Below are 24247 nucleotides of genomic sequence, written 5' to 3'. Positions count from 1 at the left end.
AAGAGAGAGCTGCCAGACATTTGCCACTTAAGATAACTCCGAGAACTAGATTACAGAGTATTGTTTGTGAACATTGCACAGAGTTTTCAGTTTGTTCTCAGATACACTTTTATCACCAAGAGTATTTTTACATAGAGAAGGGGGAAGGGGGAGTTCATTATTACAACTATAAGCTATAAATTAAGAGACCAAAAGGGATTTGAATAAGTATCTTTTATACCATCATACCGAAAGAGTGATATGGTGGCCTAGTGGTGAAGACGCTCACCTCCCACTTGGAAGGTTGAGGGTTCAATTCGAAGTAGTGGCAATTATTTCTCTCCTAGGGCAACAAGAAAAACTTTCTCCTGCGAACTCTGCCGCGTCAGGAAGGCCAGTAAACTCTCAGCTTTATCCAGTCACTCAGACTCTACCCCAAATTAAGGGATTATAAGATTGTAAAAAGGGAGTGGTATATAATAATACAGAAGAGGCAGACAGCTGGGATACTTAAGAAAATATCAGCAGAAAACTAGGGAAGGACAATTCCTTTTCTGAAATTGAAGCTGGTTTCTCCCACCCCAAGTAATTTATGATTAAAATGAGAAGATTGTCTTCAATTAATTGATAATACATTAAATGAGGCAGGTAAGAAGTTTGGTGTCCAATTTTCCATTTGAATTGGTGTACCTTATATTCAGTTGTCTTCCATTTGGGTAAATATCAGCTATAGAAAGAAAATATTGTCTTTATAGTACTTTCTAGGTTTGCTGGCTCCCTTGTTCTATGAAATACTTTGAATCTAATCCTGGCAACATGGGTCCAGAAATAGGGGCAAGGTTTGTGAATGTGCTGCATCTTGCATAGTGCATACCATATTCTTTCTTTCTTTACTCTCCAGTATGCGTTCTTCTCTAATTCTAAATCGAATTTTGGATTAAATCTAATCCAAACAAACATATTAGTAACCGGGTTTGAAGCACTCTGGCACAGTACAAAAGGAACAATTCTCCCTACCCATAACTGCATAATTTTTGTCAAATCTGTTCTGTACTCAGTGGAAAGTTTGTTTTGTCATTGTTGTTTAATTATCAGAACTTTGTGATAATTGCTTCGGGATGGCACCAGTGTATTCTTTTTCCAATGCAGTGAGATGAAGTGACTTTTATATGAAATGCTAATCTTTTTCAGCTATTCCACTTATGCAAACTTTTACTTACCAATTTATTTAAACTGTGATTTAAAGGAAATTGCAAACTATGTTGGGGAAAAAATTAAAAAGAATAGTGTTGTACCCACTGCATTTATTGGGTGAACTTTGATAAAACCAAAATTCATCAGCACTTGGGAGAATTTTAAACCCATTTAAAATTTCAATGTTTGTCCTACCCTTAGAAGTACATTCTCCTTATCAATCCCACTGAAAGGTCATAAGCATGTATTTCATCAAATATATCCAAATACATATTATCTTCATAATTTGTTACTGCTTGGCAGCATGAGCCAAAATAACAAGAATAAAAACATAAATATTTCTTTAGGCTTGCAGTTGGGGAAAGGAGAACAAGAAAGTTAAACAACGAAAATATAATAGCTCAAGGTATTTTTATATGATTTTTTATTAAAATGTTTTTAAAAGATTAAAAACGAATGCAAAGTATTATAAAGAAGAAAAAGAGAAAGCAAGCAAAGAGAAAACAAAAAGTGCAAAAAAAAGAAAAAAGTTGAATTAGGAAAGAAAAAAGATACAAAGTAGCTTCAAATGTTCTTCACTTATTTAACCTGTCTAAGTTACATCATACTTTTTGTCTATAATCTATCCTGACTAATCATGAAAACTATAAAGCCCCCCCCCCCATTTTTATGCAAAAAGTTCATAAGGTTTCCAGAGTGCCAAAATGTCTTTTCTGTAATCAAAGAAGTTCATTGTATCAAGGAAGTCCTCAGGAAATAATGGCATTATTAGACTAGAATCTCTATCATCTGCCTATCTTCTGCCCATCTGGTTGCCTTATACTCCATTACCTCTGTAGGGTGAGGAGAACACAGGGCAGCAGTGCCAGTTGGATGGTGTGGCAAATGGAGCGCTGAGCAACAGGGAGGCTAGACAGCCATGGCAAATGGAGTGCAGGGCTGGTAGGGTGAGCAGAGCGCAAGACAGCAGGGTTGGCAAGATGAACCAAGTACAGAGTGGCAGACACAGCTGGGGCTTTGCACTGTGGTGCTGCGGTGGCCGGTTGTGGCATGGGGCTTGAGGTGGGACTCCTTGGTAGTGGCGCTAGGCTGAAGTAGAAGCCTGGAAGCAGGGGCAGCAGGCTGAGATTGCTGAGAGCCCTGGCCATTTGGTCAGCACCAGTGCTGCTGTCACGATCAAGGAGTGCCAGTTGCATGATGGTCAAAAGGGCAGAGATGGTGGAGGACTCAAAGAGCCCCTGCCAGCATGTGTTCAAAATTCCTAAGTGTGGGCAGGCTGACAAGCACCTGAATGTCGATCAGATGACCATGGGATGATATAACAGCTTTAGTCTACAAATCAGTATATGAACCTGAAGGAAGCAGAATGACTTCCAAAGATACTCAGATGAATAGGGGAATATTTTAATGCAAGCTAGTTTTAGTCAGAGTACCATTTTGTTATGGGGCTTAAAAAGATACTAGATTAGAAATGAGATGACCACAACTTCTATTTTAGGCACAAAAAGCAACTGGAGGAATTTGGGCTAACTGTAATCACTCTCAATTAAGAAAGTACTGCCCAGAAAAGGTAAAGGGTAGTATTGTCATAGTGCAATTTTTCATGCAAAAAATATATAATGGGCCATTCTACTTCTCCTCTCACACTGGTGAAGGCCTCCAGAACAATGCTACCAGGAGCTGCCTCAATGAGTATGACCAGGCAACTGATAACATTAAGTTCCAGGCAAAAATTCGAGGTTTATAAAGGAGGTTAATGTGACTTGAAGATACAGTACAGGGTCAGGATACTCGATTAGGGTATATTAGTATTTATAGTCTCTTAACTGCTTGCCTTAAAGAAGTATGAAGGAAAGTAAGTCCTTTTAGACAGCTGTTGCAACCTGGATATCTGTGAGAATGTGTTTGGATTACTCAATGCACTCTACAGGGAGCTGCCCTTGAAGATCATCTAGAACAACCGATCCAGAATGCAGCAGCAGAGTAAGTTAGCCCATGTAACACCTCTGCTGTGCAAGCTGCGCTGGCTTTCAGTTTTGTTCTGGGTACTAAACAAAGTGCTGCTTATTAGCTTTAAAGTTCTATTTCAGCGCTCCCAAACCTTTCCAGGCCCGGGAGGGGGAATTGTGAGTGTCAGGCACAGGCGCAAACTCACAACTCCATTTGCATGCAAGCGGAAGGCGTTCGAAGCTCCACTCATGCAGAGTGCTTGTGTGAATAGTTTTGCAAGAGTATAAGTTCCCTCTGCTCAAGTGTCCTCCACTCATAAAAGCGGAGCTTTGCATCCAAGCGCATGGGCCCACTGCCCATGCAAGTGGAGCTTCACGTGACAGCTTGTCCACTGCTTGCATGGTCCAGTTTCTAACAGGCTGTGATCCGATAGTGGGCTGCAGTCTGGGGTTGGAGACCCCTGGTCTATACTTTTCCCTAAGAACTTCTACTGGTCCTACCAGGTCAGAGAGAGTAGGTCCTAAATATTGCTATCTGATGGAAGCTAGGTAGTGTGCCTTTTTTATGGAGTCTCTTCCCTAAATAACACTGAAATTCAGCAGCCCTCTACCAAAGTCCATTTTATATTACTCCAGATTGGTGGCTAGGGATAACTGTCTTACTTAAGGAGATTCCAGTAAAATGTTAGGCAATTCTTAATGGTGGGAGAAGGTGGTCAAATCTTCTTTGCTTGTTCTATTAGAAACTGGACAGAATGTTTTAATTTGTATTATTGCACTAAAGAGGGGCTGGACTTGATGACTTAAATGGCTTTTTCCAAATCCTTCATGCTTTTAAATTAAGATGTGAGCAATTATTCTGCCACTTTAATAGTCTTCAGGAAACTGAACAAAACTCAATCTATGCAGACAAGTGTATTAATTCAACAAAATTACCTGTATTCAGACCAAATTGCTTTATTGCTTGCATTTATAATATTTTATGTACAGGAAAGAAACAATCCTCTATTTAAATTAGAACTTTAAATACTAAGAATAATTTATTATCACAATTTTCCAAATTCAAAGAATCAATTAAGGCAATATATTGATGTGATTTTAAAACTTATTTTAAATATTTTTCTCCATCTTCTCATACAAAAACATCAAAAAGCAATTCAACCAGTTGTGGAAGTTAAGTTTCCAAATATCCACAGTAAATCACCTAAAAGAAAAAGAAAAAAAAAGAAACAATTTGACTAACTATATACTACTTAAACTTTGCTTCCCGTAAGTTTTAATTTAAGTGCATCATAGATCAACAATTTCTGAACCATTTGAGGTACATCAAATAGGTTGACTTACAGAATGCATCCCAAATCCAGGACCCATGACTCCCGTGGAATTAAATTTGGCAAATTTTATAAAACATTTCATAACATAAAATGTATTATAAAAGTTTATGACATGATGCAAAATTTATACACAGAATTTTTGCTAATTGCTGAAAGAAATCATCAAAAATTCTGATTCTTATGTTTATTTGTATATATTCAAACCCAAATCATATTCAGGATCTTTAGTTATTGTTGACAGAAAAAATGATCATGCATTTGAACATTTAAGTTAAATGACTCTCCTCCCTTTCCAACCCCCCCCTCCAGATTTTAAAGGAACATAAAAAATCTTGTAGTGTTTTTGTCAAATATTTAACATGTTTTATTACCATTCTTACAGATCTTGCAAAGTTTATTCCATTTCATGGAGAGAGTATTACTCTTTGTATCTGCCCTTGGGTTAAGGCAGGGTATGCTATGTTAATTGAGGGTCCATGCAGTATGTGGTGTTTTAGGAGCTTGTTACTTTAATTGATGGTTGACGTGTATATGATAATGGTTTGGACTATGCATGTGAACATTTTTCCAATTAATCCTATTGTGTGGAGCCTTAGATCTTAGAAGCAGTATGCAAATGTTTTTAGCGGACAAAAAATATAAGTTAAACATATTTTCTATAGTATTTCTATAGTATTTAGCAAAAAGATGGCAACAACTAGGATAACACAGGAGATTGGTCCTGCAGTTTCTTCAATGGAGAAAGGGAAGAAGCAGGCCTCTGACAAGCCAAAAAAAAAAATCAATGTATAAATTAGTTAGAATTAAAATAGAAGAAGGACCACAGAATACTGGGGGCATAAATTTATTATTATTTTTCTTTATGGTTAATATATTTTCAGGTTTTTCTAAATTCACAAATTAGCAGCAGGATGTGAATCCTATGGTGGGGCTATCATACGTCATTAGATATGTGTAGGACAATCTCTTTTCATTTTGTTGTTGATAGAAATAAAAATGAGAATACTCTGTTATTGGGAAATAGCTTTTAAGCCTTTGGAAAATAGCATTTTTGGAACATATTCCTGCAGACAAAAAGTGACAAAATTCATTGATGACATATTCTTAATCCCTTTTTATATTCCTGAAGTGTATATTAAAAGTGACTCAATCTGTGAGGATGCAGCCAATGTACCATTGATGATAACCTTGAATTTATGTGTTATTAAGTAGAATATGTGTATAACAAAAGTATAATATTATACTCCCCCTACAAAAATAACAGATCTTAGCAAAAATACTTGGCTCAATCCATTTAATTGTGCCAAGTCCTATTTCCAACTAGTAGAAATAGAACAAATAAAACGTAAGGAGCTATTTCATCCATAAATTAGGATATCTATATTTCTGGAGAAATTAAAGAATTTTAGGCTTAAAAAGGAAAATAAGAAAGATTGCTAGAAAATATGATTAAGAGAAGAAGAAATGCTATTTAGTTTCACTGCAGCAAAACAAGGCTATTTTAGATTTTCAAACTAAAATTAAGATTTCCAAAACAAATTTCAATGACAAATTGGAAACAGGAAGAATATACATTACACATATTACAGATTATGCATGTTTCGCACCCATAAAAGTTTCTATACTCACAAATGCAGTGGAAATTGCTAGAAAATTATATTTTTCCCATATTTTTTTTAATTAAGTCACGTTTTGGTAAATAGTAATTTAGTCACCTACCTATGAGAGATTCCAATATATGACTCATCTTGTTCATATCTTAAAACCCAAAGCTCTCATGCACTCCTTGTGAGCTTCAATAAGATGGCCACAGTTTTCTTCTCCTTTTTCGATGATGCTGCAACACAACATTTCCTCTTTAAGTGATTTCACAAATCAAGGCCTCAACTAAGTTGATAAGCACTGGACTTCAGCTCTGACTAACTGTAATACTACTATGTTACCAAGTTGTTCTCCTTCCCTTATCCAAGTCATTTAATACAGTCAGATCTTATTTTAATTGCTTTACTGGCATATAAAATACACTGGTGACAAGGTTGTATTCTCTCCTTTCTTATTCAACGTTTATGCTTAAATAATCATGAGGAAGCTAGATCCTGAAGAATCAAAAATCAGAGTAAAAATTGGAGGCAGATATACCAATGATCTTCAATATGCTGATGATACAACTCTCCACTCAGAAAGCAAAGGAAGTTTGGAACTTCTGATCAGGAAAATCAAAGAAGTGAGAATTTTGGTCTCCTTCTAAACATCAAAAAAACCAAACTCATGACCACTGAAAGGAAAGGAAACCTCAAAATAATAATTGATGGCGAAGAGATAGAATGTGTGAAAAAAAATTACCCTCCTAGGATCGCAGTACACTCAAAGCTGTGAATGGAGCCTGGAAACCAAACATCTGATTGCAATGGATCGCACAATGATAAACATGAGCCGAATATGAAAAAGCAAGGACATCAGTCTGGCAACCAAATGTAGATTAGTCCACTCTATTGTGTTCACTGTAGCTACCTATGCTTGGACCTTAAAAAAGCAAGACAGGTAGAAAATCAACTTGTTTGAGCTATGGTGTTGGAGGGCTCCTACATATTCCTTGGACAGCAAAGGTACTAATAAGGAAGTCACGGAACGTGTAACACCAGACATGTCACTGGAAGTCAAAATCACAAAAGTGCATCTCACTTATTTTGGCCATGTCATGCAGGGAAATTCATTAGAGAATGCAATTATGTTTGGAAGAGTTTAGCGACAAAAGAAAACCAAGCCAAAGAACAAGGTTGCTGGGCACCATCAAAGCTGACACTAACCAGAGCATAGTACTAAAAAAAGTAGTACAAGATTGGAAGATATGGAGAGACCTGGCCCATAGAATTGCCAAGAGTAGGACATGACAGAATGGATAACATCATCATCACTGGCAAACAAAAAAAGCAGAACCATTTTAAGATTTGAAGAGACTGGTACAGAAGAGGGGCTTCTTGTTCCTTTTCTTTTTGGCTCTTTTTGCACCTGAAAAAATGCCTTTCAGTTGTTTTTGTACTTTGTGAAAAGAGTATTTAATTTTTTCACTCAATTATATGTAACATTGAATAAAACACAATTCAACCCTAGTGAAATTAAATTACTATGAGTTGAAGAACTCACCAACACAGGTGTTAGTATGAATTACATGTTTATTTTTATACTTTCCCTGAACAGTGTATGCAAGATGGGCTTACCTGTTGTGTAGGTCTACATACTCTTGAGCAAAAGTTTATTATACTATCTTAAATTAGTATGGCAGCAACAGATTTGATTTTGGATACTGATGCATCAAGTTGCTTCCAGGATTTATCAACTTAATGTATTTATATAAGCTTGAAGATGGTTCAGAATTTTCCATTGGATAAAAATTTTGCTACTTCAATATTGATGTAAGCCACTAGACCAAAACATGTAGAAGTGATAGTTGTAATTGCTATGGGGACCTTTTTAAACCCAATTTATGGGTTACTTATAGGACCCATCTGTCCTGAATGATCTCTACCCCATTCAGCAGAAGGGCATGCTCTGGGTACCACCACTCACAGAGGATTGACTGGAAGAGCCCAGCAACAGAGACTTTTCTGCCACGATACCTGCCCTTTGTAACAATATCTCCTTAGATTAGCCCTATCTCTACTGACCTTATGTAAGGCCCTGAAAACTGGATGCCTAAGTGTGGGGCCCTGGGCATTGGACAGAGTCCATTTCCTGTCTTGATATTGTTTTATGATGCTCAGTTGCTGTGTTTTATTTTATATACTGTGTGTTTTATCTTATTGTGAGATGTCTACTCACATATGTAAGATAAATGGCTTTATAAATTGAATAAAAACCAAACAAACTTGAAAAACTCAATCTGTTTTGAGTTTTGAAATATTTTCTTGGGAGGTACCAATGACCACCTCAAAATAGCTGCCAAAGAGCTACACTGATTTACAGAATTGCTGACATTTAGGCATGGTTGCTAACAAAGGCCTCATTTTTAATAGAATACTTCACACTCAGTTGATTTCCCCATTATAGAGAATTCTTGTTATATGCAGTAGTTGCATTCTATAAAGTTGCTGAATTAGTGAATACCAACTGGTAACATTTGTTGGGTGACTCAATTTTTTGTTCTTCAGTATGGTTTCAAAAGCATCATGAGTATTGATTTTGCAAATGCATTTTAGTGAGAAGATAAATCTGCAATATGGAACCTACAAATAACAAAAATCAACTGTAAAATATTTTTCAACATTAACCTGGGCCACCCTAACAACATATGGATTTTTATTTTTAAAAACATACACATATACACAGAAACAATATCCAGAATCATTATACAGTTCTAGATTTCTGAAATGAATAAAATTAATTTAACATGAAGAAATTTAAGACATGGAAGCAAGTTGTATTAAACAGCAGAAGAGAGTGGGACTTGAGGTCTGAAGAAAGAAAATGAAGCAAACAATGCAAAGAGGTTCACAGCCGCCCACAACTCTTTAGCAAATAGTTATCCAAAGTGACCTTATTGTTTAAGAAGCAGCACAGTTAGTGCACTACAATCCCAAAAGCAAAACAATGCAAATATTAGTGATGCTAAGGGATAAGGGGAAATATATCTAATTTTACCAGTTCCTCCTAAAACTTTAGGGTTTAGGAAACTGGGAAGTTTCTTCCTAGAACAGTGTCCCCCCCCCCAACCTTTTGAGCACCAGGGACCGGTTCCACAGAGAAAGATTTTTCCACAGCCCAGAGGGGGTTGGTTTTACATGGTGCCTGCATCCTGTGAATGAGGCTTTGTTTGTTTGTGTGGACTGGTTGCTGGCATGTTGCGGAGCGGGGCTAGTCCACGGATTGGAGGTTACAAACCCTTGTCCTAGAACACCAATAAAACTGGAAAAAATAAAAGGATGGATGGACGGATGGACGGACAGAGATGTAGATGTATATATAGAAATATATATGTTTCTCAATCACCTTTTAAAATAATGGGTGGTAGCTGCCTTCCTTTTTCTAGAGGAGATTAAAAGGAGATAATTCTGCATCTAGCAGGCTTCTTTTTCCAGATAGTGAGAGGTCTGGGACAGTGAGAAGACAGATTATTTAATTCCATTATTTTTTAAACTGGCAGTTGTTGGAATTAAGCAGTTTCTGTCCAGGAACATAGAGATCTTATTCTGGCTAAAGGGAAATAAAAACCACTAGTACAACTGCTTCAGGAAAGATTGGGAGACTTCCGCAATTTTGCAGGAAGAGGTTAAAATCTGGGTTCATATAGAAAAGAGAAACTTCTTCCCTTGATTAGTCCTCTGGTTTGGTTGGGAGCAAAAGAGGGCATAGACACATAGATTCACCAAACAGCAGAATATCCCCTTGCTGTATTTCTGCTCTTTATGCTGGAGACTGTGGTATTGCGCAAGACACTCGCAAAACATTTGTAAAGGAGAAACTTAGCCTTCAACTGCTGCCATCAGGGAACAACTGGGACAAACCACCTACTAGCCATTTCCTGACGTTGGGCCAGACTGGAAGAAGCGCTTAAAAACACCCGGGGGGGGGGGATTGTTTCTGTAGTTCGGCTACTTCGATACCGTTTGCCGACGCGCAAAACTGTCCCTCGCTGCCCACGCACGCTTCCCACATGTCACGGCGAGCTCCCTAGTTTACCCACGTGCCCTTTCTCCCGTAACCCCCCGTTACCCACCAAGCGTCGCGCGCCTGCTTTGTCTCGGGGCAGGCGCAACACGGCTTCAACGAAGGCGGCGGCTTTTGCTCCGCCTGAGCTGGGGCTTGGAGACCCGCCGGATCGCAGGAGGCCAGATTCGACATCCCTTCTATTTGCGCATGCGCACAAGCCTACGGGGAAGGACAATCTCAGATTTCCGCCGTCGCCACTAGGTTACGATACTCCCAGCCACGTTTGTGACGTAACATCGCCAATGTTCCATATATGTAAACCGTGAACTGCAGAATAAGCCAAGATCGAGCAGAGGATGAAGAAGTTTCTTAATGCGGTGAAACCTCTTTTGATGGAGGCCAACGAGGCATTGAAAACTACTGATCAACTTCTTTACGGCAGATTGTGTCTAACGATCCCCGAAATAGCCGAGCCGCAAATAAATCCTTTTAGTTTTTTAGTTTTAAGTTTGTTATTCCTTTTGATCTATGATTTGCCCCCCTCCCCCCGTTTTCCCTTACTTTTTTCTTTTATTCTCTAAGGAGCTGTCAACTAGGTCAGGTGGACTTTCGAACTACTGTGTAGATTCAAATACCAGCTTCGTTGTTTGAATTGCACTCTTGAAATATATGCTTTTATTGAGGTAATGCCCGTAAAAGTCTGCTAGGTGGCAGCAGAATGTTATAATAAGCAACGTCGAATCTGAACAGAACAGAGAAGACAATTCCAGGACATGGGGCGCCAACAAAAAACAAAACACGGAAGACGATTTAAGTGGGCACGTCCGTGAAGTCACAAAAGTGGACTAGAAGCAAATTCCCTGTGCGTAGATGTTTTATACAGATGGCTCATTATCCTGGAATTTATAATACCCGGTGGCTTCTGTTCAGTTTTCCGGGCGACTAGTTTGAGTTTTCGAGAGAAATTCTCCCAGAAATATATTCTTAATGGAAATGCTCCTTTCTCAACTCGCCCAATTGTGAAAGAGGAGCCTTGTTGATACGGACGCATTGCTCCTCTTCTCGGCAAAGCGTCAAAAACAGACTCCTAAGTTACTTAGCGGCGGACTGATTTGCACTCCCAACTCCCGCTCTATGGTATGGCTCCAGGAAATGACATCGAGCCCTTTTAGCTCGGCTCTGTTGCTGTGGAAACGGTTGCTATGTGAACGGCGCCGACAACCTTCCGAAGCGGCGGCAGAGACCAAGGTGGCCGCAAGATGAATCAATCGATGACCGTTGTTCGGTCGCTGGACCATACTGGGATGCGATATCGCAGGAAGATGGCTCCTAACCGGGCTTTTGATTTCCTCTATGGTAACCAAAGGGACGCCGATGGGGGTTGCTTTTCTAGAGCGGCCGGGGAAGTCAACTTTTCGGGAAACGAAACAGACTTGATTTGCAAGGACCAGCTGAGTTACAAAACTAGCCAGCCAATTTTAGTCCAGTTTGTGAAGTAATTCTGTGGTTCGGTGTATTCTGGACTAAGAAAATTGGATTGCTCATCCTAATTAAACCAAGTATAGGTTAAAAAAAATCCTGAAATCAGAGTCACTGATAATTGGTAGCTATAAAACCCAGCTCAAGAGCATATAGTCCCAATGGGAACCTGTACAGTAAAGGAGAAAGGACAGTTGTGTTTTTGTATAGAAACAGGACCAGAATTACCTTACTATGGACTTTTCAGCCCATCATAGGTATATTACAGGTCATCCTCAACTTGCAATCATTTGCTTAGTGATTATTCACAGTTACAATAGCACTGAAAAAGTGTCTTATGACCAGTTTACACACTTATGACCGCTGCCGTGTCCTCATGGTCATGTGATCAAAATTTGGGTACTTGGCAAGTAGCATGTATTTATGACAGTTGGACTGTCCTAGGGTCATGCTACCATTATCTGTAATCTTCCCAGCTGGCTTCCAACTAGCAAAGTCAGTGGAGGAAGCCAGATTCACTTAACTGTGGCACAAAAAATGGGACAAAACCCACTCAACTGTCTTGCTTAGCAATGAAAATTTGGGGCTTAATTGTCGTAAATTGGGGACTACCTGTACTGTAATTGTTATAAACAATTCACACTCAAGATTAATTTATGTGATAAGCACTGATCATTAATTTGCATTTTATATGATCATTATGGATATCATAATTATAACTGACTTGATTGTGAGTTATACTTGTTTCCATGACAAACTGAATCACAAATTTTTTATCCTAACATTCTGATATTTCTGCTCTTGGCTTTATAATAATGTTCTGTTTGTTAAAGTTTGAGTTCATTTGCAAATACTTGCCGATAGAGTATTTTAACTTGCATTTCGTATGCATTGCTTACTGTTTCATTGAGTTACTTGATTGCTTTTGCATTTCTCTATTCTACCTCATTTATAAAAAGATAAATAAATATAAATAAAAGCTACTGAGAATTCCCAAAGTATCATCACAATTATTCTTCCATACCTACTTCTTACATCAGAATTTATACCAGAGTATGCAAGGTAGTTTCATCTTGAAATTAAATCTGAAGCCATATTAGAAAGAATATAAGTTATGAATAAATACATGCTTAACAGGATTGTCTAGTATAATATATTTTGTTAAATTTATTAAAGTATTTCCATTTCTGTATATATATTTTAGATCCATTGTATGAGCTATCAAGTGAAAAAGATCATACACAAGCAAATGTCCAAGCTCATCTTATTCATGATGAAATGGTAGGTGATTATAGTCTAAAACTATTTCTCAGAGTACTTGTGTTTCTGTGAAAGATAACTTGCTGTTGCTAGGTATTTTGAAATTTATTTCATAGGAAATATAACTTTTAAAAGAAAGCATAGTTTCTACCTATATCTACACATATCATGTAGATATACGTATATTGTTGCATGATTTCTTTGAATTACATAAACAGAAATTTCCAACCTTTTTAGTACAGAGAAATGTAGGTAGTCCTCAACTTGCAACAATTCATTTAGTGACCATTGGCACTGAAAAAGTTACTTATTATCACTGTTTTTCACACTTACAACCATTGCACCATCCACATGGTCACGTGATCAAAATTTAGATACTTGGCAATTGAAGTTTCATGAACTTTCCCCTACAGCGGAGATTTCCAGCCCCACCATGAGCTGCCTGGCTGGTCCCATATTTCAGAGCTCACAGGACTGGCCCATTGGTCATCCAGGAGCTGCAGAAGAAAATATTAAGACTTGGGCTCTCATTTTTGAAGATGTCAAAGACATCACCATGGATAAGATACATTGGAAGAAACTTGTTGCCCTATGCGCTTTATGCAAAAGAAACCAATGATGATGATGAATTATATTTGTATTTAAGCCTTAGATATAACATAATAATATATAATGTTGCATTTCTGTCTTTTTCATATAAAAAGAGGAAAGTACCAGAATTTAAAACCATGTTTAGTAATTTGATTCACTATCCATCGTACTTTGTGCAATTGGAAGAAAAAACTCCTGTTCCTCCATTCATTGATCGAAGATGGAGAGGAAGGGCACAGCAACGCTTTGAGACTTTTCAGCACCTTGTGGTGTAAGTGTCTTATATTTTATATTAGTTAAATTGTGATTCAATTGCAGTTGTTGCAAGTTGCACATTGCACAGCACAGTGACTCAGTAACAGTATCTCTGGAATGAGCAACTGTTAAAGCATGAAAAACAAATCCATTGAGGAAAGCTATGTAAATGTGACCCAGCTACAAAAGTTCCTAGTATATAAGAAATATAGTTTGAAAAAGCTTCACCCTTGTCACTTCAAGGTGTTGTTGACATTGAAGCCCCACTAACTTTTAAAAAACAAGATACATTATAAATGAGAATGTTACATTTCTCTGAAACATCAGATTCACTAATAATTTGTATATATTATTTTTCTTTATAGAGCCCCACCTTCACTTCAGGTGCCCAGAATTGAATATGAAGATCCTGAAGTTAGTGGAAGAAATCGCTGGAAATATTTTGAACGGTGGGGAGCATGCAAAATTAAATCTCATGGACCAAATTAATAGCTATTGCCAAAATACTTCCCAAAATACTTTAGAAATGAAGATTCTTTCCTAATTTCAATTACCCTCCCCATCCTAGTACTTAAGCTTCAGGGGCGTCTTGATCAGATGTCTTCATTAAAGTTAAATCTGTATAGGTTACAAGAGGTCTGTGTGTGTTGTAAGGAGCAATATTATTTGTTTACAATATTAATAGTTTTTTTCAACTGTTGAAAATATTTTACTCTCTGAAACTTGTCAAGAATAAGTCAGAAATTTTGGAGAATTTTGTCACACACATACTTAGTAACATACTTTTGAAATGAAATTTGAGAATGAAAATATATATTTTTGTAATAGCTGAGGGAGACTAGTTATTCTATATCTATTTATTTTTTTAAAGCAAACTTTTATCCAATCACAATCAAGCAACTCTTAGCAGTTTTCAGTATATATAAAAAAATTAAAATATCCATATACGGGTTAAAACCAGTTAATTATTGAAAAGTAGTCAGTTAAGTAACATGTAGTTGCTGGTGAAATAACAGTCCTGGGAATTATAACTGAAGAGATATCCTTTCTGTTTCATTGATCTATTCTTAATTTTGTTTTTATTTTTAGACCTTTCATTCCATTTGATAAGCCAATTCCACTGAATGTTGTTTATGCAATGTCAAAGTAAGTAATAAGCCAGTATTAGCTCTAATGTTTAATCACTGAAATGATAAAGTTTTTTCCATATCTCAAGAGATTAGTTTTTCTAAGAATTAAATTAAAAAGCGTGAAAATAGTCTAAAATATTGTTGAGCATAGGGAGGGACACACAGATTCCTCCCAGTCTTTGGGATACTGATATGAACTACACATGTCTTTATGTCTTAGGTGAAAGATTGGGAAAATGAACCAAGTGTGAGAGGGATGTATTAGATTAATAACAGAATCCAGGGACAGCAAAATAACGAGGAAAATAATTTATAAAACAAAAGAATAAGATTAAGAAGATTTAGGAACGATGGAATGTAATATTTTTGAACTCCTTAGTAACATTGTGGAATAACAACAATAAAAGCATATTATAATGTGGCATAACTAAAATCTTATTTTAATAATGTAGGAACTTTTGAAATATGTTGTTTGGTTCCTTGCATTTTAGGCCAGAGTTACAAACTCCAGCAAAATCCAAAGACAAACCATGTCACATTTCACGAACTGTGGAAACACAAACAGATTATCGGGATGGCGAAGCTCAGACAGACCCCTATAGTCCTGAATACATAGTTCCTTCAGGTTCAATACCTGAATTGTTAACTCTTGCCACGCTGACTTGGGGTGAGTTTAAGACCTGATGAACACAGGGTACAATGTTTTTCTGTAATATAGTTAAGCTCCCATGATGTGACCTTTCATAACTTTTGCTTTCAAAGAAGAAACAACCTCAGATATCTATTATGAGGGCACTTAAGCCTTCAAGCGATTCCAATAGCCAGTGTACTTACAAAGTTCATTGACTTAATTTGTGTTAGGAGCTCTATCCCTATTTGTTTGTCTTCCATCCTGCTAATCATTCTCCTTTCATTGACTATTTAATAGCTGAGTAGTACAGTTACAGAAATGTGATGGAAGCAGGTAGAGATTTTAAGAATAGTGACATCCTACTCCATTTCTGTCGTATGTATTATGAGAAACTTGGCTGTCTTTTCTAGAACTTGGCCACTGGAGCACAAATAAAAATAGTATCTGGTGCTGATCCATGTGCTGGAATGGAATAGACAGTTGGCTAAGAGAGAAGCAAAGCATAGCTCCCAAATGTTTGTATAGCTGATCTGTTGTGGACTTTCACAAATCTATGCTCACCTCATCTGTCGGTTTTTATTTTGAATTTGTGTACATGTACACACACACACAATATTTTTTTGTTCATATTATTACCTGATGTATAAAACTCTGTTTTACAGTTAAGTATCTTCATCAGTGCATAAATCTTGTCATCTGAAGGGAAGAAATTATCTGGTTTCCCCACATTTATATATTGGTCATCTTACTATCCAAAGTGAGAAAAATGTAGTGTTTTACTGTGTTCTAATTTACAAACAGGAAATAGAAGAAAATTAAATGGCAATAACATCTACATTTGATTCAGCTCTAATAATAGAAGATTGTTGTAGATTTTGGCTATCCTGGATAGTCTCTGATTATAAAGTTCACATTAATTATAAAATAAAGGAGTTTCATACCTAAATCGCATAGAAGAAAGCAAGCTCCCAAAAGAAGACAAGGATAGAACAAAGAAATTAGGATGTTATTTCATTTAATCATATTATTAAAACATTACTGTGAACAATATAATTAGTTGGAAGGACTGGATGGCACCGCCTAACCTGCCCCTCCCCTCCCAGCAGTCTCCACAGGGGCCTTTCATCATGCCAGGTAAGTGCAAGGCCCGAACAGAGGCTCTGGGAGGGCGAAAAACGGGCCTCCTGAAAGTTCCAGAAGTCCAGAAACGGGCCTGTTTCTGGCTTCCGGAGGGCATTTGGAGCTCAGGGGAGGCCATTTTCATCTTTCCAGAGGCTTGAGGAATGTCTTCAGAGCCTGGGGAGGGCAAAATGGGTGTCCCAGAAGTTCCAGAGGTTTGTAAATGAGCCTGTTTCCAGCCTCTGGAGGGCTTCCAGAGCCTGGGGGAGGCCATTTTCACCCTCCTGGAGGCTCATGGAAAGCCTTCGGAGCCTAGGGAGGGCGAAACATCCCCCTCTGCCATGGTGCAGGAGGCCATGCCTCCCATGACCACACACCCCCAGCAACCGGACAGAGAACCAACTGGTTGCTAAACATTTTCAATCCCACTCCTGTAACAGGGCAATAATTACAATCAAAAGCTGGAAAATTAAGTTCAGTGAAGAAGATTGAAAGAACTGGGAGAGTTTAGTGTTGAGAAAATATAACTGAGAGTTATATATATATATATGCATTGCTCCTGGAAGCACGAAGCCTGAAGATGACAAATGAGACTTAGTTGAAACGTTGCCAAGACACCTCCAATTTTACGCGGGAGAAAACCCGAATAACCAAAGACCTATATATATGTGTGTGTGTGTGTACATACATATATATATATATAAAAATTACCAAGCGAATCTAAGGAAGTTGATTTGTTTAAATTTTAAGATAAAACACTGGAAAAGGGATATGACACTTTTCAAACATGTGTGAGGAATAAAACAAGGGTTTTGTATTATAAGAAGATAGATTCCAGTTTTCATATTATGAAAAGCTTAGTAACAGTAAGAAGGGTTTGACAGGAATGGGTGGATGCTTTACTATGGATTCCAGCAATGAGGAAGTGATTGGATGTGATGGCTTAAAACGACCTAATCATTTATTTTTCAATACTTCAAGGGGTAATTTTAGCTTTAGAATTTTGCATTACACTAGAATTTATAATAATATTTTGGCTCTTATGTTTCACGGTACTTTATTTTGAGCCTTCTGTCTGTTTATTGTTTCCTGTTCTTTCAAGGTCATGGCCTTCCAGCAACTCAGGCAGAAGTGGAAGTAATTGAAAGAGCCCGGGAGAAACGAGCCTGGGAGGCCACTCTTCCACCACTGAATGATGCTGCACACATTGCAAAACGGAGGAAAATGATGGAGGAAATGGAGAGAAAAGAGTGGGCCTTTCGGGAAGAAGAAATAGAAGAGTAGGTAATTTTTATCTTCCTGTGTTCTTATCCTTATCCTTGGCAGACTTGATAATGGGAACTATGTGTTATCTGAATACTTCTTAGCCATAGACCATCACTGAGTTCAAATTATGTACATGGTCATCATGCTATATATTTGGTTTCATGGATTTATGATGGCCTGATGTATTCTGCTAAACTGAAGCACTAATATATAATTGAAAGAAAACATTGAAGAGGCAATACTTACAATATGTGTAAGCTTGTGGATTTCTTAAAATTCTTCAAGCTAAACACTTAAAAGAAAGACAGGATGCATTTAAATGCAGTTTAAATGTTATCCAAGGCCTCGTTGTAGAATACGGTGCTAATTTACAACAAGAGCATTCTGTAAGGATTTTGGGAGGTACACAAGCCTTTGCTTTTTTAAAGCTCCCATTGTTAAATATAAATTTCAGCAACTAAAAACCACAAAGTAACTATTTCTACTGGCTGTGTGCATGTGCCTTCAAATACATTTTTGTCAGTTTCCCAGTTGGGGCGTTTCAGAAATCGTTTGCCCTTGCTTCCTCCCTAGTGGCTGAGAGCAGGTCCAAGGTTATCCAGCTAAAGTGGGACTAAAACTCATAATCTTATGATTTCTAGCCCCATATCTTAACTAATACACTGGTTTTTTCTCTTCGTTACTGGAAACAGAAATAAGTTTGATAGTGTTTATAGGCCTGAAAATGAATTTGCTTAGCGAACATGAGTCAATCAAAATCAAAACCAATAATGATTATAGAAAGTCCTCTTTTTATGCACAATATTCACTGTTGAGATTGTATGTTATATTGCAATATAAAAATTTATAGGATTACACACTTAGCATAAGAGAAATTCATGTTAAGCTATATATGCAGTCTACTAATGGTGCATTATCCTGTCAGATATTTAGGGATCTGCCTTTGGGTTCTGCAGTCTCGGTAAACATTTTTGGCAATGCATGATTGGTGCTATACAGTACTCTAGCCATTTGTTGTAGACATCTAAATTATGTTATTATTAATTTCTTATACATTATTTCCAATTCCAGATTTTAGGAGAATTTCATATAAAGTTCTCTTGATAATCTACTTTATATCTTCTACATAAAGAACATGATCATTCCTTTTTACAGATAAGGCATATAATTATATTTATAATAAATGGACATATATTTGCTCTTTTGAAGACTTCAAGAAGTGAGACTAAACCTTCTAAAGGCCTTGCTGATGAAACGAGAAGAGAAGCACAATGAATTAAATGTCAGTTGCTTAGATGAACACTGGTTTAAACTTATGCAAGAAAAAGAAAAGAAAGTGAAAAAGATTCAACATGAACACATAAAAGGTATAAAGCAAATCATTAGATAATAAATATATTCTCAAGAATGCTGAAATTCCTAGCAATAGACGTGTCAGGCCTGCAGTAATATTCCTTTTTTAGGATCTTTGGCCTGCCACATACTCTATTATTTCATTATGCTGTTTCATTAGTGTAGTAATTGGAAGGGGGAATAGAAAGGAGTAGAATTGTGGAATGTGTTGTTGTCATTCCTTTCTAGAAGCCCAAGGTCATATTTTGTCTCCACACCTCTGCATCTGACCAGAACTAGATGGGTGGAAATGCCAGCGTGGCTGAAGAAGATTGGACCATGTGATGGATTTATGGGTGTGGGGATAAGATCATGAACTTTTAACTGGGTGGAATCCCAGGAAGCTTTAAGTTTGGGATTTCCACAGATGTGCCAACATGTTTGCCTTATTAAATTGGAACTTTTAAGGATAGCTCTGCCTTGGACTCTGATTTAATTCTGCATGACATTTGGAACGCTGACAAGAAGGCTTGTTGAGAAACAAAAAGAGAGAAAAAAACCACATCATTGAAAATGGGCATGCGTTCATCTCTGGTAGTAACAACCCTATTTGCAAGCATATTCTCTTTTCCTTTGTTAGTTTTCATACTATTACTATGTAATTGAAAAGAGCCTGAGCACCTACAAAACCAATGAATCTTCCAAAACAAAATGAGATTGCTTCTACATAAAGGATCTAAGACCAATCACAATATTGATTGTTGAATAATTCCTGATTATTATCCACAAAATAATCCCTAATTTCTGATAATAATATTGAATCTATAGAAACTGGATGCCAAGGTAATTTTTCATTGGCAAAAAGTCAAAGAATCTTGATGTCTACAAATGCTATATGTGGAGGTACATGACATAATGCTTATCTTTAAAGCCAGCTTCATTATTCTCAGCATTAAATTAGTGTAATAACTTCCAGTATAGAGGTCTGGCATAGATAATACCTAAAGATCTAAAAGGACAATAATTGGTTAGAGCTGTCCACTTGACCAGTGTGACTTGATTCAAGCTTCATAAAATTGATGCAACACAGCATGGCTAGGAATGCACCTTTACAGTAATTCATGAATTCATTGCAGTTGACCGTGTTTGTAATTGTCTGTTTATATTCACTACATTTCTGCTCTGAGAAACTGCTAACAAAAATATTTCAGTATCCCATTCTTAGCAAATGGAAATAATAGTAGCCAAATCCTAGTCTTCAAGGAAATGAAGAGGTCAACTGGTATATTTAAAACTGGTGTTATTTTGTCTCAATTTATTTACAGCAATCAGAAGATTAATAGCCAAGGGGAAAAATGTAGAGGGAAAATTAGAGAAAAGAAATGTAATTAAGGACTACACTGAATTTGAATCACAGCCTTATGCTCCATTATCAAGGATTGGCTACTTTCCAGATAATAATGCAGATCGTTATGTAGTGAAGAATTCCTTTCTCAACACCTATGAAGGTGAGTCATGTTCAAATTTGTTCGTTCATTCATTCATTCATTCATTCATTCATTCATTCATTCATTCATTCATTCATTCCAGGATCACTGTGTCCCACATAGATCTGCCAGTGTTAGAGTTAGATATATATGCATCCTGTGCACTAGTACTTTTGGAAGGTATGTTTTTCTCCATTGAAAGAAATAGAAATACTCTTATAGATGACAAAAATTCCATTTATGAAGGAGCCATCTTGGACAAAAGAGGTTAGTTCTCCTGCATCAATGTTAAAACATACCTTCTAGTCTCTATGTTCATCTTCTATTTTTCTTAGGATTACTTGAACTAGAAGCATTTCTTCCTGATTCCGTTACACAGCCCCGAACTGAAGCTCCAAAACCCAGAAGCTTAACCACAAAAGATGGATTCACTAAGCGGTCTGCTAGACTAGAGATGGAATTAGCACAGGTTTACCAGGTATTTTATTTCCTGCCACTGCCATTTCAAGTTATGGTGCGTGGCATCTACAATATAAGTAGTCTTTTTGGTTTGGGGGAATGTTACTTGTAGAAGAAGTGAAGAAAAATTACAGATCGAAAACATGCCAAATTGTTATTTGTTGCTAATTTCAGAGTTATATTGTCTTCTCTCATCCTGCTTTCATTTCTATTTCATACAGTCCTTTAAAATGGGAAAGAATGTTATATTTTCTCCAGGTTCGCTCCTCAAAATTCCTTTTTATTAGATTGTAAAATATAGGAAATTTCAAGTATCAGAAATTTTCTATAAATATAGTAAAATGTATGAATAATTTTATTTACTGTGAACATAATATATAAGAAAACAATGTTGGGTTCAATTAAATAGACTGATTTTTTATATTATACAACTTTTCCAGATACTGCAAGACAGGAAATATCATATTAAACAGTCACGCAAGCCACTACGTTTTCTTCAGAAGTTAGCAAAGATTGTGCCTCACCCACCCACTCCAGAACTGGAAACACCATCACTGGTAGGTTTAGTGTTGATTGTAAAAGCTTGGCTTAGTTCTAAAAACCGGTAGAACCTATTACTGCACATGGATACAAGTTAGAAGAACATACCATATTTTTTGGAGTATAAGAGGCACCTTTTTCCCTCAAAAAAGAGGCTGAAAATCTGGGTGCATTTATACACTGAATACAGCATTTTTTGCCTCCCAAAAACCCGCCCCTTCACCAAAATGGCCGCGCATAACCTTTAGGAGCCTTGCAGAGTGCTCCTGGGGGCTGGGGAGAGCAGAAATGAGTGAAAAATGGGCCATTTTTTGCTCAATTTTGTCCCCCCCCCCAGCCCCCAGGATCAGTCTATAAATCTCCTAAAGGCTATGCATGCCCTTTTTTTCATTAAAAAATGGGCCTGTTTTTGCAAAAAACAGGACATTTTTTGCTAGTTTATGGGGGGTCCACCCCCCAGGAGCACTCCACAAACCTCCTAAAGGCTATTCATGCCCTTTTTTGAAAAAAACAAACGCCAATTTCCGTGAAAAATGGGCCAGTTTGGGGAGATCTGCAGAGTGCAAAAACTTTTTTTTTTAATTGCCTCTTCAAAACCTTGGTACGTCTTATACTCTGAAAAATACGGTAGATGAGATCATCATCAGGTTTTACATCAGATATAAATTCAGACTTACACGGAAGGATAAAAACCAGTAGCACAGATGAAGCGGGGTAGAGGTGGGGGAATAGAAATACAAGTACAAAGCAAGGTCACAATCACAAGATGGCATTTCTTCTGAATGAAATCTAGTTTATTTTGTTATATTTATGCTTCTTTTACTGCTGCCTCTTTTCCTTCCTAATCTCCTTTAGTGTTGAATTTCCTCTATTCAGATCACCGCTTACTGTTACATTTCTTATTACTCTGATTCTCCTTTAATTTTAATTCCAATATGTACTTCCTAAAGACAATTTTAAGTTTATCTTTTGTATTGTTAGCAGTCACTATTTGGCTAACTGTTTATTATTTATTTGCACATCTTTATCATTTCTACAGATAACTCAAGGCAGCAAACATATCCAACACACTTTCCTCTTCCTATTTTGCTCACAACAACAATCTTGTGAGGTGCATTGGGCTGAGAGAGAATGTCTGGCCCAAAGTCACTCAGCTGGCTTTCATGACTAAGGCAGGATTTAGCTTGTGTGGTAATTTTAGCTACCAAATGCAAATTAAAGCCCAAACAGAAGCTTCACTCCTTATGAATTTTAGTTTAACAAGAGCTCTTAATAACTGGATCTGAGAGAATCTTCTCTGGCTTCTAGTGCATCCCACTGCTCTAATAGTTCTTCATTATTGCAATCTAACAAATATGTTTATTGGTGATAGAAAGCCTGCAACTCCTTTATTAACATTTTTGCACAGTAACAAATGGTTGGGATAACACCCTGTAGTTTATTCAACAATCATACATTTTTGAAATCCACAAATAAAACTTTAATTAAAAAGCAATCAAAATTATTAAATAATATTTGAGGGGAATGATTTACAAGCAATCAAATAATCAATTGATATTCAATACTTTAAACTAAGAGAGATCTAAAGCAGTTAGCAGTCTAAAAGCTAACACAAAAATCTTAGCCTTCAATGAACAGTTCCCTAGTTTGGAAATATAGAGAGACAAATTGATACAACAAGTTTAAGAAAAAGGAGAAGTGGCAATTGCAGAGAATGTTCTCATGTGAGAAATGTAAGAAGATAACAGAAAAGGTGATTTATTTCTGATCAGTCAGGAAAAAAATGAACATGAATTACTTGCCTTTATCTGTTCACTTTTGTAAACTGACTGCTTATTTTGGAGAAATAAGAAACAGGGACCAGGGAAAAGTCACTCAGTTCTTCTCTGATTTATTGGAACATAAAATACTTTTTTCATTCTTTTCTTTGGAAATTTTGCAACTAAAAGAAAGCAAAACTAAGCATTTTAAGAAATCGATAATACTTTTCCAATCAGAATTTTTTTTTGAAAAATATGCTTTGTTTTCTCTATCCTAGACTGAGGAGAGAAGAAAAAGGAAGAAATTCTTTAACACAATGAGTGCTCAGATCTTGTGAGTGCTCAGAGCAACCAGATCTGCTTCTTTAGCTTATTACTCTTAATGTTATTACTTTTTCTTTATGTAGTTATTGTTTGTACTCCCCACCTTCACTTGGACACACTAATTGTTTCTCTTCTTATCTATGCCAGTAAGAATATGGGCAAATCTCTTAGTGAAATGTACCAACTAATTTATCCAGAATCAGACCGGACATAATCCTTGAAAACAGATGGTTTAGCTTATTGCCATATTTCCCAATGCTTTTGTTTTCTTTTAAAGATAGATGAAGAGAGAGAATTGGCTATAATTATACTACAGAAATTAATACGAGGCAGAGCTATCCAAAACATGGTAAGTTTTGTTTTGTGGCATCCATTATCTTGATGACAGATTCTGTCAATATTTGCATCTGTCTCCCAACTGTTTATATTAAACCATTTTAAAAAGAAAAAAATCAATATCTGCACGCTAACCCATATGAATCATGTTCTTCCAATTGTTTGAAGGCACAATA

General features: G+C 36.8%; 2 protein-coding genes across 4 annotated transcripts in view; one reads left to right on the top strand and one right to left on the bottom strand.

The window, feature by feature from the left end:
- Nucleotides 1-4063: 4063 nt before the first annotated feature.
- COX17 (cytochrome c oxidase copper chaperone COX17) lies at nucleotides 4064-10321 on the bottom strand. The gene is made up of 3 exons (XM_014067478.2): nucleotides 10170-10321; nucleotides 6176-6293; nucleotides 4064-4326 (listed from the first exon to the last, which is right to left on the bottom strand). Exons 1-2 carry the CDS (start codon nucleotides 10292-10294, stop codon nucleotides 6209-6211), a joined length of 210 nt encoding a protein of 69 aa, XP_013922953.1. The 5' UTR covers nucleotides 10295-10321; the 3' UTR covers nucleotides 4064-4326; nucleotides 6176-6208.
- A 964-nt stretch (nucleotides 10322-11285) lies between these two features.
- The window catches only part of CFAP91 (cilia and flagella associated protein 91), a 34630-nt gene continuing 21668 nt past the window's right edge, over nucleotides 11286-24247 (top strand). The window contains exons 1-12 of one of the 3 annotated variants that reach the window (XM_014067477.2): nucleotides 11286-11458; nucleotides 12786-12862; nucleotides 13546-13703; nucleotides 14053-14136; nucleotides 14777-14833; nucleotides 15309-15484; nucleotides 17670-17847; nucleotides 19043-19200; nucleotides 20491-20673; nucleotides 20988-21130; nucleotides 21552-21668; nucleotides 24013-24084. In XM_014067477.2, coding sequence (XP_013922952.2) covers nucleotides 11362-11458; nucleotides 12786-12862; nucleotides 13546-13703; nucleotides 14053-14136; nucleotides 14777-14833; nucleotides 15309-15484; nucleotides 17670-17847; nucleotides 19043-19200; nucleotides 20491-20673; nucleotides 20988-21130; nucleotides 21552-21668; nucleotides 24013-24084 — 1500 coding nt within the window. In that variant the 5' untranslated portion in view covers nucleotides 11286-11361. The remainder of the gene's footprint in view (nucleotides 11459-12785; nucleotides 12863-13545; nucleotides 13704-14052; nucleotides 14137-14776; nucleotides 14834-15308; nucleotides 15485-17669; nucleotides 17848-19042; nucleotides 19201-20490; nucleotides 20674-20987; nucleotides 21131-21551; nucleotides 21669-24012; nucleotides 24085-24247) is intronic. The other 2 variants (XM_087716526.1, XM_087716527.1) reach the window with 2 other exon arrangements.

Source organism: Thamnophis sirtalis, unplaced genomic scaffold (genome assembly GCF_051295495.1).
Source record: "Thamnophis sirtalis isolate CommonGarterSnake01/CBP01778 unplaced genomic scaffold, rThaSir2_p1.2 scaffold_5, whole genome shotgun sequence".
NCBI lineage: Eukaryota > Metazoa > Chordata > Lepidosauria > Squamata > Natricidae > Thamnophis > Thamnophis sirtalis.
This window is presented reverse-complemented; position numbering and strand designations above follow the sequence as displayed.